General features: G+C 43.0%; 1 protein-coding gene across 1 annotated transcript in view; it reads left to right on the top strand.

Moving 5' to 3' along the window:
• CACNA2D3 (calcium voltage-gated channel auxiliary subunit alpha2delta 3) overlaps positions 1-17,869 on the top strand; it is a 789,028-nt gene that overhangs the window by 691,302 nt on the left and 79,857 nt on the right. Inside the window, exons 28-29 of the mRNA XM_068557675.1 lie at positions 15,113-15,174; positions 16,501-16,545. Of these exons, the coding sequence (XP_068413776.1) occupies positions 15,113-15,174; positions 16,501-16,545 (107 nt within the window). The remainder of the gene's footprint in view (positions 1-15,112; positions 15,175-16,500; positions 16,546-17,869) is intronic.

Below are 17,869 nucleotides of genomic sequence, written 5' to 3'. Positions count from 1 at the left end.
AGATGGGAAATCCATCCATTGAGCTGAGCCTCAGATACCAATATCTTGCACCTTGGTGGAGGCAAAAATAAACGGGAAGGGAAGCACAGAGGAAGCCATGGCGACATGTGAGGTTTGGCCCAGCCAAATCTATGCTTTCAAGGCAAGACGAGAGAGGGGAGCCACAGACAAAAGCAAGGAGTTTGGGGGTGGGGGGTGGGGGGGGGGCGTATGTGGTTGAGGGGTGCTCACCAGACTCACTGGCAAAGGAAAAACTGAAGCCAGGACAGCTTTCAGTCCTATCTTACCCAAGGATCCCTCTTCATAATAATTTGGAATATTCCCTTTACTATCCCAAAATGAGATGCATAGAAAATATAACCTGTTTCCCTACGTGCTGCCAAAAAAAAAAAACAAAAAAACTATAGAATGCTCTCACTATAATATCAAGAAATAAAAGGAGAGTAGTTTATAAGAGGATAATATATATTTTAGTGTGTAAATGTTTGGGCAGAACTATAAGAAGAGACAGAAGGAAGAGGCCAGAAGCTTGCACGGAATCTCTGTAAATGCAATGGCTGCTGTGTGGGCCTCTCAGCCACAAACCATGCCTCCTTGCTGATGGGATTCTCTGAAATAGTCAAGTTTCAGGCAAAACAGAGTGTATTTGTCTCTCTCTTTCACAGGACTGAGGTTACATTTTCAGAAATTTTCATGTGCAAGACATACTTTGTATTTAGATGTAGAACAGAATTCAGTTCAAGGCCCAGCTATGGATCATGCTTTCCAAGCACAGTAATACCGGGCAGAGCACTTGAAGCCCTGAGGGACATGGAACCATGCTTTGCTGGGGTCTGTCTTGTGAATTGTAGGCCTTCCAGTTACTGTGACAATCAAACTACAACCTTCCAAAACAGTCCCCTAGGGGGTGATGCAGCCGCATGAAGAAGCATGTAGGAAAATGGGCAGCAGGCTCCTGAGTCAGGCTTGTGGTCTCTAATCCCAATTCCATCAAGTTCTAGCAGTTGCGTGGCCCTAGTTAAGTCACTTGACCGCCTGCAGCTTATCTTTAAAATGGAAAGAACACTGTCTCCCTGAGATTGCTGAAAAGTTAAGTGGGATAATGTTAGTTGGGTGCCTGGCCCACAGTGTGTGCCCTGTGTGTCCTCTGTTATTGGGACCAGCTCCTGCAACCCTTCATGTCCTGGGCCATTTCTTCTCTCTGTTTTCTGCTTCCTTAGAGACAAAGGCTGTTGTCTCTGCTCTGAGGTGGGTACGGGTTTCCTTTGGGCCACTGCCTTGTTTCCAAGGAGGCTTCTCTCCTGTCTTCTTTCTTCAGAGAGGGGCAGCAAGCACGAAGGCCTGGAGGCATTGAAAGATGCCAGGAGCCTCTGAGGAACTCTTTTTGGCCTGCAGGAAACTGATCGGGTCACAGGAATTGGAAAGAAAAATTAAAACATAAAGCAAAATGTATGAGAAATTATGTAGATTTACCAATCTCATATTAAGCAAAGTGTTAGTCTTTTCTACAGGGATAGGCTCATTAAATACATACTCTTTTTGAGTAATTTTAGGTGACTCCCTTTAGTTCATTCATTTAGATATTTGTTTTTTAAGGTCTCTGAAGTCATGAAGATCTGGGTTCAAATCCTAGTTCCTCCAGAGTCCCTCCCAGCTTCTAAAGCATGTGGTTGACCTCTAGGTTGACCACTCAGAAACCTTTGTATCCTCAGAATTAAAACAGAGGTGATAGTGACAGTATCTACCTGTGAGGATTTTATCGACTCTTCAGATTTTACAAACTCTCAGCAGAGCTGCAGATGTTCTGGGTAGTTGTGATTACACCAGGTCCAACTTGTTTAACTTTTAGCAAAAAAGATGAAACATTCCACAGTGGTTTGAAACCCAAGGTCCTTGCAGGTAACGTGGAATCTACAAGGAGTCCAGGCCAGGAAATGAAATGAATCTGGGGCCTGTGATGGAGGGTTGGCAACACCTTAGATTGGTGAGTGATGCACAGTATATCAGTCTTGGAAAAACTATGTGGAGACTCAGCTACAGGTCAGTGCCGTGCACGGCGTCCTCATTCCAGCCCAAGGTGGCCCTAGAGTCAGTCAGCAGCCCCCTGGGCCTTATTGACAAGCCAGCAGGGAGCCTTGGGCTGCGCCGTCTGTCTGCAGCCTCTGGCAGCAGTAGCAGGGCTAGCAGAAGCCAAGTTCCAATGTCCCAGGGTAGGAGCAGGGATGGCTGACACCTACGAGGACGTCCTGGTGCAGGTCTTTCCTCCGGGCCGCCACATCTCTGGCTTCCCTTTCCAGTCAGATCTTCTTTCCCATGCAGTCAGTTTAGGGGCTGGAGGCAGGGTGGAGAGGGGAGGAACTGGCCCGGGCAGTTGCCACATTGTCCTTCCAGCCCTGAGATTCCTCTGGGCCTCAGCTTTGGAGACTCGAGTTCCTCTGTGCTTCCCTTCCCCAAGGCCCTAAGCATGGAATGCTTTAGCTGAGGGAATGGAGAAGAGCCAGGGTGTGCCAGGAAACTCTGGGAAGAACGTTGGTAACAACTGTCTTTCAAAGTGTTATCCCGCAAAGAAAGCACAAGAGGCAACTGATTAACTGCCTAGTGCCTGAAATATAGTGCATTTGCTTGTTCATTCATTCAGTCAGTCAGTCAGCCTTTACTGAAGGCTACTGGGCGCCAAGGAACCTTTGGAGAAAGAATAATTGCCTGAGTTGAGGGGCATTGAGGTCAGGCAGCCTTACTTACCACTGAGGCCTGTCTACAGTGGTCTCTACCCTGCTGAGAAGGATTTGGATTTCCTACGAAATCAGAGGAGGAAGCACCCACCCTGTCTCCACAGCCCACCCTGGCCCCGCACAGTAACATGACCAGTGCAGTCTGTTCTGAAAGCCAGTTCAGGAACCCAAACGAGAGACTCAAGTATTGCCAAGTAGGTGTTTGGGAGCAATTGTTTAATGACAGAAAATGGTTTTTCCATCCTCAACATCTGCCTAGTTAAATTATGGGACAAAACTGGTATCCTTCACCCCACGGCTAATTCCCAAATATTCCAAGCTCTTGAGATTCCAAGAGGTTGGAGGGGAAAAAAAGGCTTGATTACTCCAAAATGCTGTTCACCCCTCTTGTACTTCTCATTCCCTTCTGCCTCCCTGCTCAAAAACACCTTGTATGCAGCTATTGTGGGAGGACCTAGTCCAGGTTTGCCATAGCCGAACACGTTACCACCCAGGTATTTGACTTTAGAATGGGGGTCTAGATGGTGAGAGGGAACCAGGCCCAATGGTGTGCTGGTCTTGTCTTTGCAGGCTGCCTTCCCGCGTGAGCACATTCATAAGCACATGTTCTTCCCGTGGCTGTTTCTGCTGTTGTCGATAGAGACTGAGATAATGGTCTTGTTGACCCACCATCAGGAGGGCAATTCTGCTTCTGAGGAGCTATCCCCAGAATGCTCACCAGATTTTGTCTGAACCTCCCTGTTAGGCCCTGCTTGTTGTCTGATAGAGACTAGGGAAGTGTACCTTCTTCACTTGCACTGGCCATGCAGATGGTCTTGGAGTTTTCTCAGACACTTCAAGCTTATTCCCAGCTTGGGGTTTTGCATGTGGCCTAAAATGCTGTTTCCACCCTCCCTCTTCACCAGGTCACTAGGTCCTCATGAATTCCTACCCATCCTATAGGTTCTCCCTCTTTATTGACTACTTCCCTAATACTATCTTAAGAGAACAGTAATTCCAAGACATGCCTGGTGAGCAGACAAACATGTTTCATGAAATAATTCATTTACAAGCAAAATCAAAACATGCTGAAATTTACCAAGCTAAAATGATGGGCCCTTGGGGTGGAAAAGGTGGACAGTGTCTGGCAAGACGCAGATGAGATTGATGTGCCAGTGGAAAAACTCAGGGTTCCAGGCTTCACTCAGCCAGGAGGGATTAGAAACAAGACTACACCTCACCATCCAATCCCAAGTGCCCTCTGCTGGGTGGAAGTCCATCATCTCTCACCTGATTCGATGAATGCTACCAAATCCTAACCAGCCCCTCACACAAACTGTACAGCCCACTACCTCCACCTGCAGATATTTCCAAAGCACGGATCTGTTCACATCTCACATCCATCCCTTGCTGAGAACCTTTTCATGGCTCTTCATTTCCCTCAGGACAGAGCCCAAGATACCTGGATGGCAAAGGTAGGTCTCCTGAGAGAGAAAACAGTCTGAGAATAGTTGACATCACCATCAGCACAGCATCAAACCGCCTGGTCATTCCTTTGACCTGTATCATAAGTACCTACCTGGGCCGGGCACTTCTCTAGGTACAGAGAATATAGGTGTAAACAAACAGCCTCTGCCCTCCAGGAGCTTAACGCTAGCCAGGTAGGAATTAAACACAATAAATACTACATAATATAATTTAATGCCAAATACAGATTAATGCTTTGATAAAAATAAAGCCGGTTTGACTATTGACAAGAAGACCATCAGAAGAGTCAGTAGACCAAGCAAAATCAGGTTTATTCCCTATCTCAGTGAGGGAGAACACCGCCCTGACAGGGTCTCATGAGTGTCCAAGAAAGGGCAGTCAGGTAGGTATTGATAGGGTTCTGGGGTCTGGGTGGGTCTCTCAGTGTGGGGATCTGATCGGGATCGGGTTCCTTTAAGAATGGTGTACCTCTTGAGTCTTGATAAATCCAGAGTCGTTTGATAAGTGAGCAGTTTCTCTAGTTGAGCCCTCTCTTGTTCTTGATCAGTCTGTTGTTCAGATAAGTTGATTTAGGGGAAGTTTCTCAAGTAAATCATAAAGTATTTTTACTGGTTTATAGCCTTATCTTTCTGGGCAAGAATTTTCTGTAGTAAACAGTAAAATCACGAAAGTCATGCTGATGGAGGCGACCTTGGTTTCCAATCCTGATATTTCACTGCAGAACACAAGCTATCTCAGTGCTCTCAGGGCTAAACATGCAACAGAGGTCACCCCAGGTTATTGCCTGGGATGTGCCATGTGACCCTCAGTGTAGGATTGCCAGATTTAGTAAATCAGAAATGTTTTATCTGGCAACCCTGTCGGAGTGCTGTGAATTTTTCAGTGAATTGTCTGTATATTAATTCTAGATTTTCAGCTTCTCCTGCAGCATCAGAATAACTTGCAGGATCCAGAAGATATTCCCACAAGGCATCAGCTGAGCGGAGATGCTCCCTTGACACCAGCACAGGGTGGTCTCTCGTTCACCACAGTTCCCACCCAGTCCTGGGTTTTGGGGGGTCTGAATGGACTCAGAATTCCTAGGATGAGCTGGGTGTGCTTGGACAAGTCCCTTTCCTTCTCTGTGCCCTGGAACATAAGCTGGAGAATCAGAGTAACTGGACACCCTCCTCCAGCTCCGTGAACTGTCCATGTGAATTTTTTTTTATTGACGTATATTTGACTTACAATATTGTGTGAGTTTCAGGGGAATAGCAAAGTGATTCAGTTATACATATATATTTTTTTTCAGATTATTATTATTTTTTCAGATTATTTTTTTTTCAGATTATTTTCCATTGTAGGTTATTACAAGATATTGAATATACTTCCCTGTGCTAAACAGTAAATCCTTGTTGCTTATCTATTTTATGTATAGTAGTTTGTATCTGTTAATCCCATACTCCTATTTTATCCCTTCCCTTCCTCCCTTTCCCCTTTGGTAACACCATAAGTTTATTTCCTAGGTCTGTGAGTCTGTTTCTGTTTTGTATATAGATTCATTTGTATTATTTTTTAGATTCCACATATAAGTGATATCATATAATATTTGTCTTTCACTGTTTGACTTACTTCACTTCATATGATATTCTCTAGGTCCATCTCTGTTGCTGCAGATGGCAATATTTCATTCTTTTTTATGGCTGAGTAATAGTCCAGTGTGTGTGTGTGTGTGTGTGTGTGTGTGTGTGTGTGTGTGTGTGTGTGTGTATGCCACATCATCTTAAACCAGATCGTCTGTAGATGGGTACTGGGTTGTTTCTATGTCTTGACTATTCTAAATAGTGCAGTTATGAACATTGGGGTGTGTGTATCTTTTCAAATTAGTGTTTTCTTTTTTTCTAAGTATATACCCAGGAGTGGAATTGCTGGATCGTATAGTAGTTCTATTTTTAGTTTTTTAAAGAACCTCCATACTGTTCTCCATAGTGGTTGCACCAATTTACATTCTGATGTGGATATTTTAATGCTGCTTTGCATTGAATACAGTCATCAACATCCAGCTCAGAGGTGTTTGGCAAATATATGTGACCATTCTATTATGGGTTTTGAAATGTTTGGAAATGTGACCCCTGATTTTGTTATAATCTCTTTGGTAACTGTTATTAGGTGGTGACCTAATAAGAAATTATTAACTGGGGAGCTATAATTTGGAAACTTATAATTTTCTTAATGGACATTGATTTGCGTAACCCTGATTAAAATACAATGAAGCCTGAGGCTTAAATGTTTTATTCTGAAAGTTTGAAAGGATGGGAATTGACTCTAAAAATGTATTGGCTTGAAAACCTTATTGAAATAATATTATTTGAAGAGTTTTGTGAGCATAAAATGATCTGACAAAAACTATTCGATGCCAGCTCCAGTGGCCTCAGAAAGCTGAGGGAATATAGGTTTCTTCAGATGAAGTCTGGAAAAATGCTTCCAGATTACCTCAGGGGTGAAAAGAAAATTATTATTCCATTCCACAGCCCTGCTAATTCTTTTCAACATTGATTCTGTCAAGTAATTAGAATCTAAATGGAGGAAACATTCATAATTGTCATTTATTATACTTTACCAAAGGTGACTGCTCCCAAGAAGCTCTGACAGGACAAAAACAAAGTGACTACAAAAGAAATGTGTAGGCAAAGGGATCAGGCCTTCCTACACACATTCCCGGAAGCCAGTCCCAGATTAAAACAGGCCTCTGCAGCTATGAGTCTTCAAAGAAAATCTTCTGCTATCGCATTGTCAATCGAGTGATAATGAGTCCTGTTTCCCTCCCTCCCTCTCACCACAGACATATATCATGTAGCTCTTTGTTACCTAAAAGCATGTATAAGAAAGATTACCCCCCCTCCACCCCAATACCACAGGGTATATATACTTCAGAAGTGAAATATGCAATCGGTGAGGGGTTTATATTTAAAATACCTCCTCCCCTTTTATCATTGTATTTCTTCTCTCGGCGTAGGCTAAAATATGAGGTGTGTCTGCTCCTGTGAGAATGGTTTTTTTTCCCCTGATTTCTGAAATAATACCATACCTTGGAGATTAATGTTCAGGCTTTACCAAGATTATAATAAACAAATATGGCTTTGATCTAAATATTTTTCAAAAGGTTGTTGCTGATCATTCTCCCGTCCCTATAATCTTTTAAGAAAGCCTTTGGACTTGCCAGTCTGACACCCAGGGGGGCATAAATGCAGCTGCCTTTTCTTCCCCCTCATCTCCATGAGGATACTCTGTTCTCAGTTTCGCCCAAATTAGTCCCAGGATTTCAGTTGTGTTTTTTGTCCAACATTCCATCATGCAAATCATTAAAATCTTCACATGAAATATTTAACAGATGAGTTATGTCATAATTCACATTACAGTTTTAAACTGTTATTCATGTGGTAAGTCATTTATCCTGGACATTAGCAGACCCCTGGAATGGGCTTGTATTTGATGTAAGGAAGGTTAGAGTTCTTTTCCTCAGCGCTGCAGGACAGTGGCCTTTTCCCAAACCCCCAGTTAATCATGAAATATTCCAAAAAAGTGACATTGAGATTCATTGTTAGTTCTACTTGCAATTAACTATTTTGAAAACAAACAGAAGAAAACATTTAAACAAACGTGGCTTGGCTAGCAGCTATTACAGTTGACCGTTAATTAAGGCAAGTTGTAATCCAAATGTGCCATGCCTTGTTACTGTCACTGCAAGCCATCATTGCTGTTGGGCACAAAGGAATGAAAATTCAGGGACTCTGTCAGAGGGGGGCTGAGGACAAGGTGGGAGATATTAACCCAGCTGTGTAAAAAGAGCCACTACCCTGCTTGAGAAATATGACCAGAAAGGAGCTCATTTTCTAGTTGAGAAAATGTATGGCCAGCATGAACTTGTAGAATTTGGATTTTAAGAAAACTTGTTCCACTCCTAAGTGATGAGATACAAAGGAAATCCTTAGCATGTATTTTATTTGTTAACTTATTAGAGTTTTATTTTCTCTAATAAGGATACGGGTTTCTACCATATTCCTACCCATGAATTGGAATCTATTAGAAGAAAACACTCCTGTTTGTGGGCCAAGCCAGCCCAGGGGAGCTCTGGGATCTGATTTTCTGCCTGAGCACTGGAATGAAATAATTGTCCCCATGCTGCCAGCAGTAGCCAGTCAGTTGAGAAGCTTTGTGACCAGGTAGGCTGGCTGATGAGCACATGGAGCTGATGGTGAGAGTATCAGGGACAAAACCCTCTTGGATTCTATATGCTGACCTGTCTAACCTTGTCCTGAGTGTGCATGGATAATCACAATTCCAGAGGGGTGAGTGATGGCATTTGAAGAGTGGCACACCTTTCATTAATCCTGAAGGGAAAAAAATCCATTTCAAGCTTGCTCAGCTGGAAAGGAATCTTTGCCTTCTGTTTTCTGCTTCATTTTGCCAGTGCTCACATGGCCTTTCCCCCCTTCTAAGGTATTATAATTTTGTAGAGTGTTTACCCACCAACATTACATCCTAAGGGACCTTGGTAGCAGTGGACAGTATGGATTTATCGTGGATGAATCTTCTGTTCAGTGTCAATATATTGGCACAAAAGGTGTACTTGGTTGTGAAATACAAGCAAAAAGGATTGAAAACTAGGAACAAATCATCACATGAATGTTGACAACACTGTCAACCCTTTAGAGTGTTCCGATACACATCCTTTTATTTTGTGTCATTTATCCCCATCCCACGAAAGTGCTGTTCAGAAGCTAGAGCCAGTGTGACTCTCTTTGTAGAGACAGAGAAGTGAAATGATGTACCATGGGCACTCAGCTGTCTTAGAAACAGTGTTCACAACCAGAGCTCTTGGTAAACACTTTCCTGGTTATAATTTGTTGATGGCGGCAGGGTTGTTTTTCTGTCTCCTGGATGAGCTCTCTATGTGTATGTGAGTATATCGCATGGCTGGAGAACTGGGCAAATGGAGGTAGGGGTGTTTTGTGTGAGCTTGCGTGCCAGGCGTGGTGAGCACTGTTTTACAAACCGGATTTGTGCTCCTGGGGGTAAGTTGCCAGTTGAGGCCAAGCCCACAGAAAATTATTTCTAAATGAATACAATATGAAAAAGTTATTTTATTTCTAATTTTACATGTAACATTGTTCTTTGGTGAGTCTCGGATTACACTTGAATGCATGTCTATTAACCTGATATGAGATGCATGCATGATTTCATCTTGAATGCATTTGAATATAATAGCACTGGAAATGTAATTTGTATTTTCAAATTTTATAAAGCAAAATAAATAAATCTTGAGGGTGGTAGCCACATTGAGCATATTGCATTGATTTCTTTGGGTTTCTCTCAAACTAATTACCATCTTCCCCTTGCAAATCCAGGTCTTCTCACACGGGCAGGTCTCTCTGCTCTAGATCCTCCATACCTAAGTCATCCTCATTTCTTTCACCTCCAGGTAGTGGGTAGCGTGGACGGGTCTGTGGGGAACGTTAACTTTCATCCTCAAGGGACACCAGTCTCCAGTTCCTCTCTGTGTTCCTTCCTGTTGTCAGTGATGACTGTCCAATTAACCTCTCTGCGATGATGAAAATGTTCTGGATCTGTTGGGTCCAGTATAGTAGCCACTAGCCTCATGTGGCTATTGAGCAGTTAAAATGTGGCCAGTGCAACTTAGGAACTAAATTATTAATTTTATTTAATTTTGATTTAAATAGCTACATGTAGCTAGTGGCCACCAATTTGGACAACATAGGACTGCAGCATTTGAGGTCAGCTGTTGGTCCCAATTCCAGTGCACTAATCATTGACATTCTGCAAATGAAGTGCCATTATGTTTTGGTGCTTGGATGATGCTCGACTCCGTCAGCTCTGAATATCCTGAAGTGTGATCCTCTCTTCAGTGATTTGACTGCCCTCCCAGGCCTCCATCCATGGCTGTTGCATCCCTTATGTCTTCATTTCAATACATTCACCACCTGTCACGTATCTGGTTTCTGATAAACATGAGACGAAGAGAGGGAGGGGAAAAGTAGGTAGGAAGGAAGTTCGAGAGTTGGGGAAAGGGGAAGACTGGAAGGAAGATATTTCATGGAAGCTCTGTGGTCTGTATTGCTGAGCTGAAAATCTGCACTCAGGCATACTTTAGAGTATTGAGGTGTGTTATGGCAGCAGTAACCTGACTAATTCAAAGCAAATTATGAGGTGTCAGTGCTCCAGATGCATGAATATTTCATATGAAAGGCTCTGGGGCTCTTTGGGATGGCAATTCTCATAACGATGATTTGGCTGTTTTGTTGGTTTCCAAAGACCATCCTAGTATCTTAAGGTCATTGTCCTAGGAGGCTCACACGATATGGGAGTGCTGGGAAGGGTCCCCAGAGATACTTTCTTCTGGGTCAGTTCTGCTCCTGGGAGGTGAGTAAGGAACCACCAGATGCAGTCATGGAAAAGGGACTCTGTCTCCATGCTTGTGTTGAAAGTTCCTAGCAGGGAGCCGGGGAGCCTTTATAATCAAATGGAAGTGAGGAGCACCGTGAACTCCAGGAGAAATATGTTGATGATTTTCTGGACTGTCTAAAAAATTTCAAACCCCAGGAATGGTGTTTTAATTTTCTGCATTCTCTTTGGGACTTGGGTTTCGCTAAAGCATTTTCAGTCCTTGTTTTTCTTATTAAATTAGCAGGATTGACTTGAATCAGAATATACCGCTATGGCTTGAAATGTTGAAAGAACAAAGTAGACGGGCATGACAAATATCTCAGGTTCCATTTGGGATGTGTGGGGGATGGGAGAAGAGAGGAGGAGTTGTTGAAGTAATGATGATCTTTTTTCTGATAAAAGTTGAAAAAAGGAAAAATAAAACTGGAACAAAACAAAGGAAAATAGCAAGAGGAAGCTAAATTTCTGTTTGTGGAAGCTTGTATTTGTTTTTCTGAATAGAATTAGCCATAGGAATGCCCTTAAGCATTTTTGTTTGTTTGTGGAGGGGAATTTTTATTCTGGTTTTTTGAGGGTTTTTTGCTGTTTGCTTGTTTGTTTGTTTTTTGCTTTAAATCAATTTGTACTTAAGAGATAATTAGCCAAACGCACCCAGTGGCTGTGGCTGCCTGACTCACCTCACTCTCCTATTTCCCACTGTCCGGGCCATTTCCCTAGTCCTTCCTTCTCAGGGCTTTCATTGTGGACTTTCTAAAATATAGATCTGAAGTCCTTTGACTTTTCTACTTAAATAGCTTAAATGGCTCCTCAGACCCTAAAGCAGGTGTCAGCAAACTTTTTCTGTAAATGGCCAAACAGCAAGTATTTTAGTCTCTGTGGGCCATTCAGCCTCTGTTGCAACTACTCAGCGCTGCTGTTGTACCAGACAGTACGTAAACACGTAAGGGTGCCTGTGTTCCAGCAAAACTTTATTGATAAAAAGAGGCTAAATTTGGCTCTTGGGCCAACTCCTGGCCTACAGGATACTCTTCAGGTGTGTTGGCCTGACATTCAAGACCATTTGCCATTTGACCTCAGCCCCCACAACCATCTCCCCCACTCACATTCTTTCAAGCCTCAGAAGACAGTATGGTCTTTGAAAAGGCTCCATCCTTTTGCCTGTGCTGTTTCTGCACTTGATTCTCATCTTTCCTCTGTTCTTACTTTTTCTATGAGTCAGATCTCCATGCTTTATCTTACACAAAGTTCTTACCGATTCCCCCAGGCCAAGTCTGCCCCATCCTCTGTGCTCCACAGTTCTCTGTTTAAGCCTCTGATGTTGCTTTTACCACGTGGCCACTCCCCACATAGACTCTGAGGGAGCATGTGGTCTCATTCCCCTTAGCACCCAGCTTAGAGCCCGGCATAGAAAGCACCACTCAACAAATGGTCATGAAATTGACCCACCAATGGGCCTGTGAATCTCTTAATCATAGAGAAGTATATTAACTTGTAGGTGAACATACTACAAACCCAGAAGTGGGAAACCATGGGCCAGAGTTGCTGGAAGGGGTGTGGGCAACAAAAAACACAGCCAGGGCAAAATGGAGCAGATCCATTATAATCAAGACTGTCTGGGAGTCCTTTGGCATCGACCTCATGGCCCAGACAGGGAGTGAGTGAGGAGTGAGGGAAGTAGTGTCTAGTTTAGGGCATCAGGACCAGGGAGAGGATGCAGCCTGCTGGAGGGAGATCAGAGAGGAGCAGCCTGCATGATTAATGGGATGGAGGGACTGACTCATGAAGCAAGATTAAAGCACTCTGAGGAGCTGGGATACAGACCGAAAGGGGCAGATGATAGCAGGCTGCAAGTATGTGAGATGGATAAACACCCAGGAGGGAGCAGCTAGCTTCATTAGAGAGGTAAAAACGGGGCCTCCATCAGAGAATGGGAAGGGTGCTCAGAAAGGGCATGGGTGACTGACGGGGGAACTCAGTAGACGATGGGTGGGCCAGGGGCAGCTCTGGGTTGCTGGGAATAGAAACACCATAGAAAGGTCACCGTGGGGTGACTCTCTCAAGGAACCCTCTGCTTTTATCCTGTTGTGTCTCGAAGCCTGCCGTGGCTGTTGACCTTGGCCTGCAGAGATACACACGGAGGAAGAGAGAAAACTCGTTTTCCTCCCTCCCCTTAGATACCAGTGATTGAATGTCACAACAATTTTAAGGCCTTCTGCTCTGAGGTCAGCTTTCTGCCATCCCTCCCTGTGTTTGGTAGAACCAGAGATACTTGCTTCAAGACCCTTCTTAAGTCCAGGTCAGGCTCTTACCTCTTCCTGCTGGTGGATCTGACTAAAAACCCAGCCAGCACTTTGGTTTACAGCTTCCTCAGTTGGTTCCTCTCCAATAGGGATATGGCTCGTCAGGCATTTTGGAAGACAAGATTCATTTGAAACTGCAGTGAATAGCCTTCAGGCTTCAGTATCAGCTTCCTTCAGGTATCCTCTGAAATTTTCTCCAGGGCTAGGAAGAGCAGTTTATGCTATAGTCTGACCAAATGGCCCATGTCGTGGTAGGCCCTCCATAGCCAACTTACTGTCTACAGTAAGGCCTGTGGAGTAGCCTAGCTCAACCCCGGCTGCACATATAGATCACCTGAAGTGCTTTTTAAACACACCCATGCCTAGGCTCCACTCCCAGAAATTCTGATTTAAATGGTCTTAGTGTGGAGGGGGAAGGCACCAGGCATCAGAATGTTTTTTTGAAGTCCCCCAGATGGTTCTAATGTGTTGAGAACTGCCACTGAAAAACCTTTATTCGGTATGATTATAATTCACGCTGATGTTTGTCTATCTATCTATCCATCCATCCATCTACTAACTATACTATCACCTGAACAGTTTTTCTAAAAAAGCAAGCATTTACCAGTGAGTCATCTATGTGCTTGGCACCTTGCTGGAGGCAGGGATCCAGTGGGGAGCAAGAACATGTCCCTGTCCCTGGGGAGCTTATGCTCCAGAAGATGGAAGACACTTTGGGCAAAGCGGGATGAACCCAGAGTGCTGAAATGGTGCATTGCAGAGTCTTCCGTTCTGCATGTTGCAGCCATGCTTAGCTCTAGTCTTACCCTAGAGTCTGACGTTCTAAGTGCAAAGATAGAGGATGAGTCTCTCTAAGTGTACATATCCCAGTTAACTTTGACTCTCAGGTCTGGCTCCAACAATTTGTTTAGGAAGTAGAAATGCACTTGGTACTTATAAGGGTAACAGCCCAAGACCTTCATAAATCTTCAAGTTCCTGAAGCCAGCAGAAGAATGTGTACCCAGGGTGGGAGTTGGTGGGGGGCATCTAACATGGTGGCCACATAAAAGTATATGAGTGAACTTAGTTTTCTTTTGTTGGTTTTTTTTTTTGGTAATTGTGTATTTCTTTTGATAGGTATTATTATGTAGATTGAAGTTACTGTAGGTATTTCAGCAAAAGAAAAAACATGTGGAAAGATAAATAACAATACTGGTGGTATAAGGATATGGCAAAAATTGGGGAAGTTGTGTGCAGTGGACTGAAGTTTGCAAAACTGCCCAGGGGTAAATGGTGTCCCCTTGGGGAGGACAGTGTTTCCAGCACAGAGTCTCATTCTTTCTTTCCATCTCCTCTAAAGTTTTCTCACCATCTGATGAGCTTTTTCCCCTGACTTGAGTACTTTCGAAAACAGTTTCAAGAGTTACTTTGTCTTGACTTCATAGAGAGAAATATTCTGAGCTTGTTCATTGCCTAGTTCTGAGGTTCCACCGAATTCTTCTTTCCAGAGTTTCAAATCACTTTCTTAACCTCTTCCATTTCTGTACATTTCTCTTACTAGAAGTAGCATTCACTGTTGCCCTAGGGAACTTTCCACAGACAAGCAAAGAACTATATAATTCCACCAGAGTTCCTGGGGAGAGAAGATCACTGAGATGTGGATGCTGGGGGACAGTTCAACAAAGTCATGTCATGGCCGAGTGACTCGCTTCCAAACACCAGCCTCAGGACAAGTACTTTTCAAGCTTCATATCTCAAAAGTATATGCAGAGTACACATTTTAGGCATGCAAGTTCATGCAATAATATTAGAAGTGGGAACCCTGAAGAAACCATGATCTTCTGAATATCCTTCTTATTTCCATTCCTGTCTTCAGCTGTGCTGGGGAGGGTGGTGACCACAAGTATATGAATTTTAGAAACACTCAAGTAACATCTCTCCAAAGAGCCATCTGCACTGTGCTCAGTTTGTTCTGTCAAGAGTTCTGTGAGTACAGGTAACCTTGAAAATTCCTTACCTGAAAGACAAAATGTTTTAGTTGTATGCTTCACCGTAAATTTTGTTTTTAAGTGTTTTTATCTGATGTGCTTACATCAGCATCTTACCTTGACAGATAATTTTCAATGATAATCTTAAATAATTGTGTAAAGAGATCTCTAATGCCATGTTTTATTTATAATTTGTCCAAGCTGTAGGCATTCAGATGAAACTTGAATTTTTCCAAAGGAAGTTCTGGACTGCCAGCAGACAGGTAAGTTATAATCAGCATGTTGAAGCATTAGCGACACTGTTATTATACAGGTGTTCACATTTGAGTACCCGGAGCCTAAAAGTACCAGATTTCCGATGAATGTTTGTAAAATGAACTGCTGGGCTGCTCAGATTACCTTTCATTTCACTGCAAAATAAAGGGCTGACAGCGTGTTAGACACCACATGCTGGGAAAGCAGGGAATTTGCTCCTGCAAACAGTAGTAATTGTAATTGTGACATCAAACTAGTGCCCTTCTAAAAGAGAAGTGTTTCTTCTAAGTATTGGGGACTTTTGCAGATTTTCATAGTGACTTTTTTTTAATCTTGTGGTGCCCAATTACTTATTTGTGAATCTCTTTTGAAGGCTTTTGCATAACTAGGTTAGACTAAGCATGCCTTCTTTGGCCAAGGGCTCTTCTGCCTTGGATAATCTGGGAACATTCTTTACTTGCACTATACATTCTGTACTAAGTAATCTCAGTGGTATTTGTTCAGTAATTCAGCAGAAATGGCAACACATGAGTTGCCTCCATCTGTCCAATTCTAAATGTTGAAATGGTATATCATTTCTTAAATGAAGATACTTTAGGAAACTATGTACCAAGAACACAGACAGGAGTTTTAAAAAAAAGTCACTGGGGGTTAATTTAAAATTAAATGGATACATAATTATATTTCTTGTTACTCAAAGATTTGAGGTCTTAAAAAGACATCAATATTGAATGAAGCATAAATTAAAGTGGACAACATAAATTAAAATGAAAAAGGGCCCTGTTGCCCCCAAATTGTCTTTTTTTTAAAATAAATTTATTTATTTTTGGCTGCGTTGGGTCTTTGTTGCACGGGCTTTCTCTAATTGCAGTGAGCGGGCTGGCTTCTCATTGCAGTGGCTTCTCTTGTTGCGGAGCACGGGCTCTAGGCACGTGGACTTCAGTAGTTGTGGCACGCGGGTTCAGCAGTTGTGGCTCACGGGCTCTAGAATGCAGGCTTGGTAGTTGTGGCGCACGGGCTTAGTTGCTCCGGGGCATGTGGGATCATCCTGGACCAGGGCTTGAACCCATGTCCCCTGCATTGGCAGGCGGATTCTTAACCACTGTGCCACCAGGAAGTCCCCAAATTGTCTTTTATATTACTGTTTGGAGCTGGTACTCATCCTAGAGAGAATGGGCCAATTCATCCTGGAGCATTCCCTTTGGATGAAATTTGGTATTTACGTAACAGGCTAGGACTTTGATAGGCTGTCCTTGAGTAACTATGTGGCAGCCATAGCAGACGCTGGTGTGTCCAAATGACACGTTTCCTTTTGTTTCCCCCTCACCCCACAGTGCGCCTCTCTGGATGGCAAATGCTCTATCAGCTGTGATGATGAGGTATGAGGGCCTCCTGGCCCTGTGTCTGCCCTAATCAAGTTGGGGGTGGCAGGGGCGGAGGCGGGTGGTGGTGGAGTGGTTGGATGACTACGGGTGTTTTCTCACAGGGGGAATGTCTCACAGAGCCAGGTCTAACAGATTGCTCTGGACCAGTTTCCAAAAACCCAAGGACATTTGCTTTGTTTCTTTCTTTTTCTTTCTTCTCCCAATCAGATAGTTTATGAGAGCTAGAGAAATGTGATATAAATGTCCCACGAACAGCACTACTGGGACTTCGGCATTTTATAAAAAAATGATACAAATTACTGCCATTTGAAACTCATGTTACAACTCTCAAAGTTTTCTCCCCATGTGGTACCTCTTTTCATCTTCTTAACCACCCGGTGAAATGGATAGGAATGTATGACCCATTCTGCAGAGGGAGAAACTGAGGATCAGAGAAGTAAAATGACTTGCTTAATTTCATGTAATAAGCCAAAAATCTAAGAGTTGAAAACTCAGAATGTTTCATTCTAGCATAATGCTTCCCTCCTACAACTCCCTTTCCCTCCCTTCTTTCTTTCTCTTTATCTCTCTCCCTCTCCCTCAATCTTGGGAGGAGGAATTTGAATTCCACACATGAGCAATAGAAGAAAAAAGATGTACCACTGTCCTAAGTCTGTCCATCAGATTTAAGTTTTTACAGCATCCAATCCCATGTATCTTCTGCCCCACATTTTGGATCAAGCAGGTGTGAAGTGGCCTTTCACTTTGGCTTAGGCGGCCTTCCTCTCTCTGAGTCAGCCAAACCATTAGTCAATACATAAACTGGAACTTATAAATGATCACACATTCATATTCCTTCTGGTTACCACAGGGATTAAAGAAATCCTAACCAAACGTAATTCTAACTCAGAAAACATAGATTAGAAGTATATTTCCAAAAAGTAGGTGAAGCAAAGACAAGTAGAGAAATATGAAAGGGAGTCCAGGGTGAAGCTAAAGTACAAAATGCTCAGTCCCCAAAGATCTGGCTGCCAGTTTTAAAAGAAAAAAAAAAAAAACATAATTGCTGTATGAGTTACTATCCAAAGAGTAAAAACTAATCAATCAGCTTTTCAGCAAAACCCCAACTTTTCCTGACCATCAGATCAAAATTAATTTTCCTGTAGGAAAGAGTACCCTATGATGTTTTATGATCAACACCCTTTCAGTAAGTTTGGGGATGCCATTCATAGGATAGTCAAGTGGCTTCAAACCTCTCCTCTGTCTTTGAGGCATTAATTGTCTTACTGGAGTGTTCAACTCAAGACAACTCAGCTCAACAATAATATTGATTAATCAG

This window comes from Eschrichtius robustus, chromosome 12 (genome assembly GCF_028021215.1).
Source record: "Eschrichtius robustus isolate mEscRob2 chromosome 12, mEscRob2.pri, whole genome shotgun sequence".
Lineage (NCBI taxonomy): Eukaryota > Metazoa > Chordata > Mammalia > Artiodactyla > Eschrichtiidae > Eschrichtius > Eschrichtius robustus.
Note: the sequence above shows the minus strand (reverse complement) of the source record. Positions and strands in the feature narration are given on the sequence as shown.